Source organism: Carcharhinus amblyrhynchos, chromosome 21 (genome assembly GCF_965287045.1).
Source record: "Carcharhinus amblyrhynchos chromosome 21, sCarAmb.v2.hapA, whole genome shotgun sequence".
Classification (NCBI taxonomy): Eukaryota; Metazoa; Chordata; class Chondrichthyes; order Carcharhiniformes; family Carcharhinidae; genus Carcharhinus; species Carcharhinus amblyrhynchos.
The window spans coordinates 13,306,191-13,319,531 of record NC_137344.1 but is presented as its reverse complement, the minus strand read 5'-3'; the positions used below and the strand labels follow the sequence as shown (position 1 = coordinate 13,319,531).

Here is a 13,341-nt window from a genome sequence, read left to right as displayed (position 1 = left end):
TCCTGCTAAATTTAAGCATTCCAAGGCTTGGAAAAAACAGGGCACAAGTTATGCTGTTCATGTTTAGCAGCCTGACATTGGGTATCCAGCATAACCATGACTGTTTAAAGTGTATAAATAATTTGTATTTGTATTGTTTTTCTGGTTGCAGGAAAACAGAATACTTTTTGGAGCAGAAGAGAAAACTAAAAGCTGGGAGAGCTATGTGATGTACATTGATAAGATGGTTGTAGAAGGCTTCCATGCAGTAGTTCATAAGTCTTTACAATTTCTTCTCAGCAACATGGAAAGTCAGGTGAGTTAAACTCAGCAGAAGTTATAGTGAAGCCTGTGGTTGGTATATTATCCACACCAGAGCAACAGGCTGGGAAACACATGGACTGGTAAAATGCTAAGACCATACTGGAGCAGCTTCCCAATGAGGTCATGCTGAATGAGATGGGTATCTAATTTGAATAATTAAAGACCCTCATTGACACTACCTCCCACCTCCCCCAACATCCTGCTGTTAATTAGGAGGTCAACAGCTGCATGTATGCAGTCTCATTAGCTTCCTAAGGAGGCAAGCTCCCTGGAACAAAGAAAGGTGCAGTGGGCAGGGAAAGAAGCTCCTGTGATCCCAACAATTTCCTTGGGAGGGAAAAAGCTGGGCCCCAAGATTTATAATTTTTGTTTTCTTACCTGCTGTTGGCCTGTGGTCTCCTGTATTTCTGAGCATCAGCCACCTCTTGCGCTAGTACTGCTGAGACTTTTCCTGTGTTTAATTGGATGGCAGGTCTTATGGTGGCCAATAAGGAGGGTACCTTCAAGGCAATTACTGATACAATCCCACTGACCATTCATGCAGGTTTGGTACCTGTATATGGTCCTGACATCCAGACATACACCCTCCCCAATCCTGGGAAAATTCCACACCATGTGTATATATAAATCTAAGTTGTCATGAAAAATGTTGCATGTACATTGCTGTGAACTTCATGCACACAAAAGTCATGACCAACATTGTAACGATTACAATGGCAACTTGACATGATGGCTAGAATTTTATGCCCTGCCTACCACAAGAACTGGAGTGGGCAAGGGGCGGACCATTGGATGGTATGTTGACCTTGGGGGGATTTTACAGTTTCTGGACGAGTGAGGTTGTAAAATTTCGCCATATCAGTCTCAGCTGTGGTCCCATGACTCAAAACAGTCTGCTTGTATTCACTGTCACAGCTAAGACTTGAGATGAGGCTTTTTAAATACTGTTTCAGAGACAGCATTTTCTCCAGGAATTCCTCAGTTTGTGAGTTAACTCATTCAGAATAAATACCGCTAGATAGGAACATAGAAATCAGGAGCACAGCCTGCTCTGCCATTCATAGACACATAAGAATTAGGAGTCAAGCCTGCTCTGCCAGTCAATCAGATCATGGCCTATCTCTCCCTGGTCTCAAGTGCACTTCCTTACCGGAAATACATGATTCAGAGGGTACCACTGGCGTGAAGAGCCGGAAGATCATGCCCAACGAATTCTGAGATGAGTAACTCACCTTTTGACTCCAAAGTCTGTCCACCATCTACAATGCACACAAATTATGAGTGTGTTGGAATACTCGCAATTTTCCTGAATGAGTATGTTCCAGCAACACTCAGGAAACTTGACGAAATCCAGGAGAAAGCAGTATGTTTGATTGGCATGCCATCTATCAATTTAAATATCAATGTACGGTGGCAGCACTATATGTACTTTACACAAGATGCACTGCAGTAGTTTGTCACAGCTCCTTCTGAACCTGCGACTTCTATCACTTGGAAGAACAAGGGCAGCAGATGTATGAGAATACCACCACCATCAAGTTCCCCTCCAAGCCACACAGTATTCAGACTCGGAACGATGTTGTCGTTCCTTCACTGTCGTTGGATCAAAATGCTGGAACTCTCCTCCCAACAGCAGATTAGGAGTACCATTTTTAACATTATTTTAAGGGATGTGAGCATCATTGTCTAGGCCAACAATTTTATTGCCAATCCCTAATTGCTCTGAGGAGGTCCTGGTAAGCCATCTTGTTGTACCACTGCAGTCCAAGTGGTGTAGGTATACCATCAGAGCTGTTCAGAAGGGAGTTCCAGGATTTTGACCCTGTTACAGTGAACAAATGGCGACACAGAATTAAGTCAGGATGTTGCATGGCTTGGAGAGAAGCTGGCAGATGTGATATGAACCCCTTGAACCTGCTCCACCATTCAATAAGATCATGGCTGATTGGATTGAACTTCAACCCCACTTGCCTGCCTAACCTCGATAGCTTTTCATCCCCTTGTTGATCAAAAAGCTGTCTAGTTCTACCTTAAAAATATCCAAAGACTCTCCTTCCACTGCCTTGAGAGTTCCCATGCATCTGCTGCCCTTCTCCTTTAGGGTGATAGAGGTTGTGCATTTGGAAGGTATTGTTGAAGATGAGTTGCTACAGTGCATCTTGTACATGGTACTCACTGCTGCCACTGGGCATTGGTGGTGGAGGGAGTGGATGTTGAAGGTAATGCATTGTGTGCTAGTCAAGTGGGCTGCTTTGTTCTGGATGGCATTGAGCTTCTTGCGTGGTATTGAAACTGCACTCATCCAGACAACTAAAGAGTATTCCATCACATTCCTGACTATGCCTTGTAGATTGTGGACTGAATTTGGGAAGTCAGGAACTGAGTTACTCTCCACCTCTGACCTGCTTTTGGAGCTACTGCATTTGTATGGCTGGTTAACTTCTATTTCTATTTCAATAGTAATCCTGTGTTGATAGCAAGGGATTGAACAATGGTAATGCCGCTGAATTTCATGGGAAAATGCTTGTATTCTTTCTTTTTGGAGATGGTAATTGCCTGGAACTTACGTGGTGCCCATTTGCGTGCCACTTATCTGCCCAAGCCTGTTTGTTACCCAGAATTTGCTACAAAGGGGAACAAACTGCTTTAGTACCTGAGGAATCACAAATAGTGTTTGTTGAACACACTCGGTTACATGGTTATATGTTGCCTTGATGTTGAGAGCAATCTCTCTCACCTCATCTCTTGAGGTCAGCTCTTTTGCCCATGTTTAGACTAAGCTTGTAATGTGTTTATGAGCTGAATGGCCCTGTTGGACTTCAAACTGAGCCTCAGTGATAAAGTAATAAGATGGCCCCTTCCATGATTTTGCTGATGATCGAGAATAGACTGATGGGATGGTATTTGGTTCCATTGGATTTGTCCTGCTTTTTGTGGGCAGGGCATACCTAGGCAGTTTTTCACATTATTAGATAGATGCTAGTGTTAGAGCAGCTTGGCTAAGGATGCAGATAGTTCTGGAACACAAATCTTTTGTGCTGTTCCTGGAATGAGGGGCAATGAAACCTGTGCATGTAGGATGGTTTGCTGTTGTGGGAAGTTTGTTAGTGCTATTGGGGTGTGTTCCCTAGGCCATCAACAAGTTGTAAAGATATAACAAACATATTTTTAAATACATTACAGTGGGGTGCAAAAACTGTTGTGTACTTATAGTTTGATGTCGCACAGCCACTATTTTGGTGGAGTTTAGGTAGCCAACCAGAAGACAAAGTCAAACCAATAAAGTGAAGGCACATAGCCACATTCATGTTCCCATTAACAAGAAAAGAGTTCAAGTTACTGAGGCAGTTCTCAAACAGTTTGTAGTCAGGTTCCAACACGGGTTTGTTGCCTGGTCCTAAATGCACAAAACAAGTAAACCCAAGACATCCAATGTCCTCCTCACTTTCATGCTAAGGTTTCTGCCCTTACTATTGTTCGATGATCTACTTGTATCGTTCAAGGGTTTGCAGTTGAACCTCATCGCCAGTGTTGACATGGGAGTGCTTCCAGGTTGAAGGTCACCAGTTCCTTATGTGATTTCCAGCGGTCACCTGGTGTGAGGCATGACTGTACAAAACAGCTGTATTGAGTTGAGGGATGGATGCAATGTAGAAAATGAACGAGCGAGTATCTGCTACTGTGGTAATTGTAAAAAAGGCAGAGAGGGCAACGAGTTGTTGAAAAAAGTTCAAAAGTTTATTTATTTTTGTCACATGTAGGTTTACATCAGCATTGCTTCAAGAAAACCTACCACACATTAAGTTGATCTTTCGCTACACCCTAGCTATGACTGTAGCACTACATTCTGCACTCTCCTTTCCTTCTCTATGAATGCTATACTTTGTCTGTATCGTGTGCAAGACACAATATGTTTCACTGTATCACAAACCATGCGACAATAATAAATCAAATCAAATCACTGAAATGAAGTTACTGTGAAAATCTCCTAGTCACCACGTTCCAGTGCCTGTTCAGAGAACTTGGTATGGCCAATGCACCTAACCAGCACATCTTTCAGACTGTGGGAGTAAACTGGAGTACCCGGAGGAAACACATGCAGACATGGGGAGAATATGCAAACTTTACACAGACAGTGACCCAAGCTGGGAATCAAACCCGGGTCTCAGGCACTATGAGGCTGTAGTGCTAATCACCGTGCCACCCTCACCAGGAGAATCTTCTGCAGCAGCATATTTCCAGTCCAACGAGAAAGGGGGCATTGCTGGATATGGAGAACAAGGTGAGACAAGTAGATCAAGTATCAGTAGACAGACATTTAGGCATAGTGAACATTTAGTATATTATGGTTTAGCTTTGCAATAGAAAAATACCAAGGATAATCCAGAGTAAAATTAACTAACGTGGCATGGGTACTTTTCAATGGGATTAGAATAGATCTGCCTCAGGTGAACTGGCACGTTTTGTAATTGAACAATGGGCAGTCTTAAAGAAGAGATAGATTGGGTACAGATGAAGTATATTCCCACATGGGGGAAAGATTGAACAAACAATTCTAAATCTGTGTACATGACAAAGGTTATAGTGAGTAATGTGAGACAATAAGGTGTGCATGAGAGCTGTACTCAAGGTTGACAATAAAAGTGAGAACACAAAGTTCTGGGGGTGGAATGAGGTGGCGAGTGAAAAAAAGAAATACGAGATGAAGAGGTCATTTAAGACGAGACTGACAGCCAACATAAAAAGGAATCCAAAAGCCAGATTAAACAGGCGATGGAAAATGATATGCTGCACACGCTCAAGCAGTTAAATGCAGTTAAACAGAAACAGCATTGGGAAAAAAACAAATAGCCTAAAGGTAAAAACCATAAACTGCTAATTAAACATTTAAATGCAGTCATTGCGGAATAGAGCACTTACCATGCAGTTGTCTGGCCAATGGAAAGCCGTGTAAGAACTGTGATAAAGTCCATTAAGATGTGTACATCGAACAAAATGCATGATTGCAGACAATGACGCAGAAATCGAATCTGAACTTTGCATTGGCGCAGTAACAATAAATTTGAGAGAAGATGAATGGAAGGTTGGTTTAAAATTTACCAACATGTAATTTCAAGCTTGACACAGATGCGTAAGCCTGTCTTGTGAGATAAATAAAGTAAAACAGTAACTAAAACAAAAGTGAAGCTGTCCACTTACATTGGTAAAGAAGTTGCTGTAGAAGGCCAATGCACACGTAAAGTGAACTGTGGAAAACAATCTCCAGTACTTCCACTTATACTATGAAAAATGATGCAACCTTTCATAGAATCTGAAGCTAATCAAAAAAATAATGACTGCCACCTTTGGTTGATTGTATCCTTAGTGAGTAAAAAGATTTCAAGGGAATTGGTTGCCGTAAAGGAGAACACACTATCAAGATTGACAAAACTGTGACGTTCAAAATACATCGGCCCAGAAAGGTATCAGTAATTCTCACAGACCAACTGAAAGCAGAATTGGACAGAAAAGAAAAGGGTCATTTCATCAAGAAAATTGAAGAACCTCAAAGTGGGTTAATCCAATTATAATAATAGAAGAATCATATGTTGTAGACAGGGTTTCTTCTTGAAGCTATGTATTTCCTCAGACTTAAGCTAAATATAAAGACTCAAAATGCTGTGTACTGATTTTGAAGGCGTGACTTAATCAAACGATCAAATGGGAGAATGGTATGAGGAAGCACTGCAATCAAGGTATAGAATAAGTGCAGCCAGATATCAGATTGGAAAACAATTGCCCCATGAAGGCAATTACACATTTACCAAATCATATTGCCCACCTTTCTGGTCGGCATAATGTAGTAAACGTTAATACAAATGAGTCAATAACCATCCTGTCATTACCTCCAGCCAATAACAATACACATCCTGACCTCATGGGGTTTTATTTGTCATTAATTAAGGTCATTACCTCCCTTCTGTTGCCCAGCAATATGGGACGCTGGATAATGAAATGAGACAATGTTTCCCATCAAATTGAATCCATGCCACTCTCATCTGACCCTGAGAAATCCTTCATGTCTGTTTGCCATCTGCATTATCTCTCGGAGATGTATGACCCTGTTCATAAGCCTAGCATTAGTAGCCAACTTGTTCCCGATCACTGCATTATTGCTTTCAGTGAAACTATTGTTTCTTACGTCTCCCACCAGGGCCTGCTATATTTTGTCACTGACTGAAGTTTCACAAAATGTAACCAAAGGCAAAACATTCAATTACAAATACATTCAATTTCAAAAACATTCAAATTCAAAATACATGTTTTAACGAGAAATATTTGTTAAGCATATCTGTCTTCTATGGCAATCTAAAGTTAGTGTTGTGTTAGTGTTCCTAAATCTGCGGTTATAGTTTATTAGCCTAATTAGTCTCTCTACATCATATGGGAATCTGCAAGTCTGTTTGGATGCCAGAGACCTAAACCAGGCAATACAAAAAAACCCATTGTCAGCTGCCGACAGTAGAAGAAGTCATGTATAAGCTAGCTAGTGCTATTTACTATTAAATCTTGGATGCAAGTTCAGGTTTTTGGCAGGTCAAGCTGGATGAATGCAGCTCTGATCTCTGTACCTTCAACACACCATTTAGGTGCTACAGGGCTTAAGTTTACCTTTTGGTATTAATTCAGCTCCTGAGGTGTACCATAGAACAGTGAACAATGAAGGGTTAGAAGATGTGGAAACCTATACTGATGATATTGCTGGTCTGGGGAGCCACATGAGAAGAACACAACCACAGTCTGAGGGAAAAAGCAAATTACTGCAGATGCTAGAATCAGTAACAAAAGAGTAAATGCAAGTCTGGCAGCATCTGCACGGAAAGAATAGAGCTGATGTTTTGAGTCCAGATGACCCTTTGTCAAAGCTGAGGAAGGTGCTGGTGAGAGGTAGAGAGAAGAACTTAAAGCTGAAGAGAGGAAATAGAATATAGTTTTTTGAATCTACGCCATGTAAAAGGATAGCAAGAACAACACTGTAATAAATCATTTGAAATAATTTTGTTGCTTGCCATGGCATACCTGAAGGGTTCATCTTAGACACCAGTCCACAATTCTCAGGCACTGAATTTTGCGAATTTGTACTACACTGGGAGTTTGCCACATTACATCAAGTCCCAAATATTCACAATCCAGTGGAATGGTGGAACATGCAGACCTTAAAACATCTATTGAAGACCAAAAGGTGGACTACTTGCTTCAAAAAGGACACCCAGATTGCCTGGAATCACTACAGTTCGCTTATTGCCGCAACAGGTCCATAGCAGACGCCATTTCCCTGGCCCGATTCTCAACACTGGAACTCCTGGATAACAAGGACACTTATGCCAGATGCCTATTTATTGCCTACAACTCAGCCTTCAACAGTAGTAATAGGGGACTTACTAGTTAGAGGCACAGACAGGCATTTCTTTGGCCACAAGCCTCCAGGATGGTGTGTTGCCTCTGGTGGCAGGGTCAAAGACGTCTCTGAGCAGTTGCGGGATGGTCTTAAGGGGGAGGGTGAGCAGCCAGAGGTCGCTGTACACAATGATACCAAAGTCCTGAAGTGCGAATACAGAGAGTTAGGCAGAAAGAAGGCTAGTGCAAGACCTTGAGGGTAGTAATTTCTGGACTACAGCCAGTGCCATGTGCTAGCAAGAGCAGGCATAAGAGGATTAAACAGATGAATGCATGGCTTGAGAGCTGGTGCAGGGGGCAGGAATTTAAATTTGTGGATCATTGGATCTCTTTTGAGGCAGTGCTGACCTGTTCAAGAGGCACGGGTTACATCTGAACTGGAGGGGGACTCAACCTGGCTGGGAGATTTGCTAGAATCACTCAGAAAACTAGTTTGGCAGAGAGTTGGGGCCAAAAGAAGTAGGGAGACAGAAGAGAAGATTGAGGGCAGCACAGAAGTTAAAAGAGAGCATGTTAAACAGTAAAAGCAGTGTCAGTAATCCCTAGTACTAGATAGGTCAAGCAAGAGCAGAACAGAGAGCAAGGAAAGTCTAGATTGTATACATTTTTTCAATGCAAGAAGCCTGAAAGGCAAGGCAGATGAACTCAGGGCATGGATGGGTACATGGGACTGGGGTATTATAGCTATTCTTGAATCATGGCTAAGGGAGGAACAGGACTGCCAGCTCAATGTTCCAGAGTACGGATGTTATAGGAAAGATAGAACAGGAGTTAAGAGAGGAGGGGGTTACGTTTTTGATTAGAGAGAACATCACAGCAGTAATGAGAGGGGATATTTCTGAGGGTTTACCAACTGATTCTATATGGGTAGAACTGATAAATAAGAAGGGGGAGATCACTTCATTAGGTTGTACTGTCAGCAGGCCTCCAAATAGTAACCGGGTGCTGAACTAAGCTAGAGTCCCAGGCTAGCCACATAGAGCCCCGACAACTATGGCAAGGTCTGCAAGACATAACAGGCTACTAGATGAAGGCATGTAAAACCGCAGACACCAACACAACCCCCCTTGATGAGCTTAGTGCATTTTATGCTCGTTTTGAGCAAGAGATCAGCCCTGCGCTCTGGAACCCTCGGATGAAGTTGTATCAGAGGTCACTGTTGCAGGTGTCAGAGCACTTTCTCAAAGGTCAACCCACGGAAAGCAACTGGCCCAGATGGGGTACCCAGACAAGCACTCGGGTCCTGTGCAGACAACTTCAACCTCTCTTAACTACAGTCCACGGTCCGTATCTGCTTCAAGAAGACAACCATCATCCCACTACCAAAGAAAACCCAAGCAGTGTGCTTTAACAACTATCGTCCGGTGGCTCTGACATCCATCAACATGAAGTGCTTTGAAAGGTTTGTCATGACATGAATCAATTCCAGCATCCTGAACTGCTTGGATGTGGGCCCCCAAATAGTCAGCAGGAAATTGTAAGGAGATTACAGATAGCTCCAAGAAAAATAAGATGGTAGTGTTTAGCTTTCCCAACATTGACTGGGATAGCCATAGTATTAGGGGTTTGGATGGAAATTTGTTGAGTGTATTCAGGAGGAATTTATCATTCAGTATGTGATTGGCCCAACTGGAGAGAGGGTAAAACTTAACCTCCTATTAGGAAATAAAGAAGGGCAGGTGACAGAAGTGTTTGTGAGGGATCACTTTTGAATCAGTGACCTTAATTTCATTAGTTTTAAAATTGTTATGGAGAAGGAAAGGTCTTTAGAGTGAAAGGCAAGACTGGTAGAATTTGGGAACCTTCGGGAGGCATATGACGTGCATAGGCATCTGGGATCAGGTGGATCCCTTGCAGAGTTTAGAGTGTGTTGGAGTAGCGTTGAGAGAGAAAACAGGAGGGCAAGAAGTTGTTGCTTTGATAGATAAGGCAAAGGAGAATCCAAAGAGCTTCTGTAAATACATGAAGGGCAAAAGAGTAACTGGGGAGAGAGCCTCTGAAGGATCAACAAGGTCATCTATTTGTGGATCCAAAGAGATGGGTGAGATCTGTTGAGGAAGGCATGGATGCAACTTAGGGAAATAAATAGTGATATTTTGAGAGTGTATATATTACAGAGAAGAATGTGCTGGAAGTCTTAAAGTGCATCAAGGTAGGTAAATCCCTGAGATCTGATGAAGTGTATCCCATGATGTTATGGAAGGCTAGGGAGGAAATTGTGGGTTCCCTAGCTGAGATATTTGAATCAACAACAGCCACAGGTGAGGTACCAGAAAATTGGAGGGTGGCAAATGTTGTGCATTTATTTAAGAAGGCTGGAGGGAAAAGCCTGAGAACTGCAGGCCAGTGATCTTAACATCTGTAGTGGGTAAGTTGTTAGAAGGTATTGTGAGAGAAAGGATATGTCGAATACCTGGGTACAAACATTTGTCAAAGCTAGGAGGCTGGGAGCACGCAGAACAAGCGTGGAATACAAGGAAAATAGAAAGAAACTTAAGCAAGGAGTAAGGAGAGCTAAAAGGATCGTGAGAAAGCATTGGCCAGCAGGATTAAGGAAAATCCCAAGGCCTTTTCTACATATATAAAGAACAAGAGGGTAGCCAGGGAGAGGGTTGGCCCACTCAAGGACAAGGAGGGGAATCCAAGCGTGGAGCCAGACAAAATAGGTGAGGTATTAAATGAGTACTTTGCATCAGTATTCACCAAAAAGAGGGACTTGGTGGATGATGAGACTGGTGCAGAAGATGAAGTCGCATGGGATCAGAAGTGAGCTGACAAGGTGGATACAAAACTGGCTCAGTCAAAGAAGACAGAAGGTAGCAGTGGAAGGGTGCGTTTCTGAATGTATGGCTGTGACAAGTGGCGTTACTCAGGGATCAGTGCTGGGACCTTTGCTATTTGTAATATATATAAATGATTTGGAGGAAAATATAGCTGGTTTGATTAGTAAGTTTGCGGATAGTGATGAGGACCATCAGAGGATACAGCAGGATATAGATCGGTTGGAGACTTGGGCGGAGAGGTAGCAGTTGGAGTTTAATCCGGACAAATTTAAAATAATGCATTTCGGAAGGTCTAATGCAGATAGGAAATATACAGTCAGTGGCAGAACCATTAAGAGTGTTGATAGGCAAAGGGACCTGGATGTACAGTACACACATCATCCGGCAATGCAGTTGGAGAAGGTAGTCAAGAAGGCATATGGCATGCTTGCCTTCATCAGTCGGGGCATTGCGTTTAAAAATTGGCATGTTATGTTGCAGCTTTATTGAATCTTATTTAGGCCGCACTTGGAATATAGTGTTCAATTCTGGTTGCCACACTACCAGAAGGATGTGGAGACTTTGGAGAGGATACAGAAATGATTTACCAGGATGTTGCCTGGTATGGAGGACATCAGCTATGAGGAGAGGTTGGAGAAACCTGGTTCGTTCTCATAGGAACAATGGAGGGGCGACCTTATAGAAGTCTACAAGATTATGAGAGGCATGAACCGAGTGGATAGTCAGAAGCTTTTTCCCAGGGTGAAGAGTCAATTACTGGGGGTCATAGGTTTAAGGTGCGAGGGGCAAGGTTTAAAGGAGATGTACAAGACAGATTTTTTACACAGAGAATAGGGGGTGTCTAGGGAGGTAGTGGAAGTGGATACGAAAGTGACTTTTAAGGGGCATCTTAACAAATACATGAATAGAATGTGAATAGAGGGATATGGTCCCCGGAAGGGTAGGGGGTTTTGATGGTGGTGGGGGATGACCACTGCACACTCTGCCTAGCAATCGGTAGGGGAAAGGGGGGGCGGGGGGAGACGATTGAGGCTGGCCATGGAAAGGGTTGGTATTGGGTGTGACAGCCAGGAGGAAGGGTTGGGGAAGCCATTGGGAGACCAGCGATGGAGGGTGCCAGTGTGCATGTGGCGATCTCCCAGTAATGCATAGTGGCCCTCTCAGCATGCTGACTCTGGCTTCTCGGGTGAGATTAAGCCCCTCCACCCCAAACTACCCCACTATCTGGCAGACTGTGTGAGTGCTGCAAACTCAACTGTCTAATTTTGCCCACAAAACAAACAGGAAAATCCCCTGTTTTTCTGCCCGTTGGTCACTTAGTTTCTTTTTGGGAAAATCACCACCTTGAATGTTAAAAGTAGCCACAGTGATTTCCCTCACAGTTCAGCAAAAGGTGAAATGTTGTTTGTTTAAATTCTGGAAATTTCAATTGAACCCATTTCAATCGAATGTTTCAAAATCCTGGATGATGCTGAAGCATTATTATGGGAACAGTAACCACGCTTTAACAGAGAAATGGCATTTCAACAGATGGGATGAATTTTACTTGGAAGTATTGTGAACTTGTGGGCTAGATAGTAATAGATTTCATAAGAACATGGACAGGCATCAAGATAGGGAAGGTTGAAAAACAATCCTGAACTTTAAAAATTGAGGTGTAGGGTATAAGAGCTAGGAGGTTATTGTGAGCTTTCATAAAACAATAGTTTGGCCTCAACTTTGCTCACCATGTTTTAGAAAATATGAAGGAATTGGAGAGGGCGCAGAAAAGATTTACAAAAATAGTTCCTGGGATGCAGTAGATTGAGAGAAATTGTTCCCATTGGTAGACAGTTGAGAACTAGAGGCCATGAAAGATTAGCAATAGAATTAGAGGTGATGCGAGAAAAAAACTTATGTCACAGCATGTGGTAAAGATCAGAAATGCATTGCCTGAGGGTGTGATGTTGGCAGATGCAATATTGGCTTTCAAAAAGGAATTGGATAATTATCTGAAGTGAAAAAATTGCAGTGTTAAAGGAAAGGTTAGAGGGGTGGACCTGAGGGGGCTGGGGGGATAGGGTGCAGAGATAGTGTGGGAGAGGGCTAAACTCACTAGTGAGCTTGGCTTCAGAGTGCTCACCTGCTGTTTTGCAAGGGTGTCCTGATCACACTGTGCATTGGGAGTCCCCATCTTTCCTCCCATGGATGTCAGGACTCCTCCATCCCACCCTCCTCAACAGCGACATGTTCCCCACCCCCTCCCAACATGGGTCACTGGTATCAAGGCCCACCTGCTAGCCTGCCCCCCTCAGAATCCTCCCCCACATGACTCCAGACTTGTTCCACCATTGCACGACCCCCATCATAGCCCTCTTTTAATCCCTTGCAAAGCCCCCTCATCAAAGGCCCCGTACGTATCCCCCCGTCGTAGCTCCTTTCTCCTATCATAGCTTCTCATTGTCGTCCTCACTCAGGCCCCACTGCCTTGGCACGGCCCTGGCACACTGGTGGTACCCAATTGGCACTGCCAGAGTGCATGGCAGGCATTCTAATAAATGTACTTTGTGTCGCTGTAAGCCCTTGACATCCATCCTTCAATTCTGAATACAATGCATGGAATTTTATCACTGTTCACACCAGTATTGGGCACAATCTTACCTGCTGTTCATGCCATGCCCCCCCTGCAGCAAAGTCTGAGAATATGGTGGCCAGCCAAATCTCTGTTCACTGCAGTGTGATGGTCAGATCTCACTGGTGTGAATGGTAGTAAGATTCCATATATTATGTTCAATTCTGGACATTAGACTTGGACACTAACTTTTCGGAAGGCTTAGAT

At 43.2% G+C, this 13,341-nt stretch overlaps 1 protein-coding gene across 1 annotated transcript in view; it reads left to right on the top strand.

Moving 5' to 3' along the window:
* The window catches only part of LOC145356565 (dynein axonemal heavy chain 17-like), an 811,195-nt gene that overhangs the window by 214,591 nt on the left and 583,263 nt on the right, over window positions 1-13,341 (top strand). Inside the window, exon 18 of the mRNA XM_080209339.1 lies at window positions 152-295. Within this exon, the coding sequence (XP_080065465.1) occupies window positions 152-295 (144 nt within the window). The remainder of the gene's footprint in view (window positions 1-151; window positions 296-13,341) is intronic.